Source organism: Stegastes partitus, unplaced genomic scaffold (genome assembly GCF_000690725.1).
Source record: "Stegastes partitus isolate 25-593 unplaced genomic scaffold, Stegastes_partitus-1.0.2 Scaffold1529, whole genome shotgun sequence".
Classification (NCBI taxonomy): domain Eukaryota; kingdom Metazoa; phylum Chordata; class Actinopteri; family Pomacentridae; genus Stegastes; species Stegastes partitus.
The window spans coordinates 35,181-36,691 of record NW_007579260.1 but is presented as its reverse complement, the minus strand read 5'-3'; the positions used below and the strand labels follow the sequence as shown (position 1 = coordinate 36,691).

At 51.6% G+C, this 1,511-nt stretch overlaps 1 protein-coding gene across 1 annotated transcript in view; it reads left to right on the top strand.

Annotated features, from left to right (window-relative positions):
• The window catches only part of eif5b (eukaryotic translation initiation factor 5B), a 36,924-nt gene that overhangs the window by 16,441 nt on the left and 18,972 nt on the right, over positions 1-1,511 (top strand). Inside the window, exons 10-14 of the mRNA XM_008300363.1 lie at positions 333-419; positions 503-562; positions 646-938; positions 1,026-1,133; positions 1,360-1,470. Coding sequence (XP_008298585.1) covers positions 333-419; positions 503-562; positions 646-938; positions 1,026-1,133; positions 1,360-1,470 — 659 coding nt within the window. The remainder of the gene's footprint in view (positions 1-332; positions 420-502; positions 563-645; positions 939-1,025; positions 1,134-1,359; positions 1,471-1,511) is intronic.

The window sequence follows — 1,511 nt, the reverse complement described above, 5'->3', positions numbered from 1 at the left end:
TCTCTTTGTCTCCAGTTCAGCTCATTTTTGCCTTTTTGTTGTTGTTTTTGTTTCATTAGGTCATTTTGTTTTGCCTGTTGTTGTCTTTTTTTTTGCACCATCGTCTCCAGTCAAGTTTTTGTCTGTGTTTTTGTCATTTTTTTGATTTTTAAAGTCAAGTTTGTGTTCTGGTTTTGTCATTTTTGTTTTGAATTAAGTAATTTTTGCACCTTTTGTGTCTCTTTGTATCATTTTTGTGTCATTTTCCGTCTTTTCATGCTGTTTTTGTGACTTTCGTGTCACTACATCTGCTAATACATGAATTAAAATCTTTTTATTTGTCTCCTTCCCAGAAACGTCAGAGGTGACCTCGCCGTCCTCGGAGACTCCGGAGCCGGTTGCCATGGAGACGGAGGCGGAAACGCCGGCGGCAGAGCCAGGTGAGAGCGGCAGGTGCGGGAGGGGGAGGAGTCAGGAGGACGGGAGGCAGGACTGAATGTGTGTTTGTCGTCTGTCTGTGCAGAAGTGAAGCCGGACGCCGCCGTCGACGACTGGGAGGCCATCGCCAGCGACGAGGAGAAAGGTGGGGGCGGGGCTTGTTTGGCGATTTTACCTGCAGGAGAGTCTCACCTGTGTGTCGACATTAAACCATTCTGTTTGTGTCAGAGCTGAAGAAAGTCCACATCGAGGTGAAGGAGGAGACCGCCGCTCCTCCGCAGACCGCCGCCAGCGAGGATGACGAGGAGGACGAGGATGACGACGAGGAGGACGAGGAAGACGACGACGACGAGGAAAGCGAAGAAGACGCCGAGGAGGAGAAGGAGGCGGCAACGACGGTGGCGGCGGCGGCTCACGGGAAGAGGAGGGCGCCGAGCGAAGACGAGAGCAGCGACAGCGACGACGACGACGGCCGGACGAAAGAGGAGCGACTGTACGACCGCGCCAAGAGGAGGATCGAGGTGAGAGGAGACGCAGCGGAGGGAGGCGTCGTCCGGCTCCGTCCGGCTCCGCCCCGTCTCTGACCGCCGCTCTGTGTGTCTCCATAGAAACGACGACTGGAGAACGTGAAGAACACGGACTATGACAGGCTGAGGGCGCCGGTGGTGTGTGTGCTGGGACACGTGGACACGGGGAAGACCAAGATCCTGGACAAGGTGACCGTTCTGTTCATGGTTCACTGTTTATTCTTACCTGTTTATGTTTACTATTTACTGTTTACTGTTGTTTATCTTCACTATTTATACTTTACTGTTTATTGTTGACAGTTTACTCTTTACTGACTGACTGACTTGTTTAAAGTCAAACTAGTCATTCTGCTGACGTCAGACTTGTTCACTGACTGCTGTTTGTTTGTTTGTTTGTTTGTTTGTTTGTGTTTAGCTGAGACACACCCACGTGCAGGACGGCGAGGCCGGAGGAATCACGCAGCAGATCGGCGCCACCAACGTCCCGAAGGAGACGATCGAGGAGCAAACGAAGATGGTCAAAAACGTACGACGCCTCACTCTGAGCTAAACACTGTTGCCTGTTGC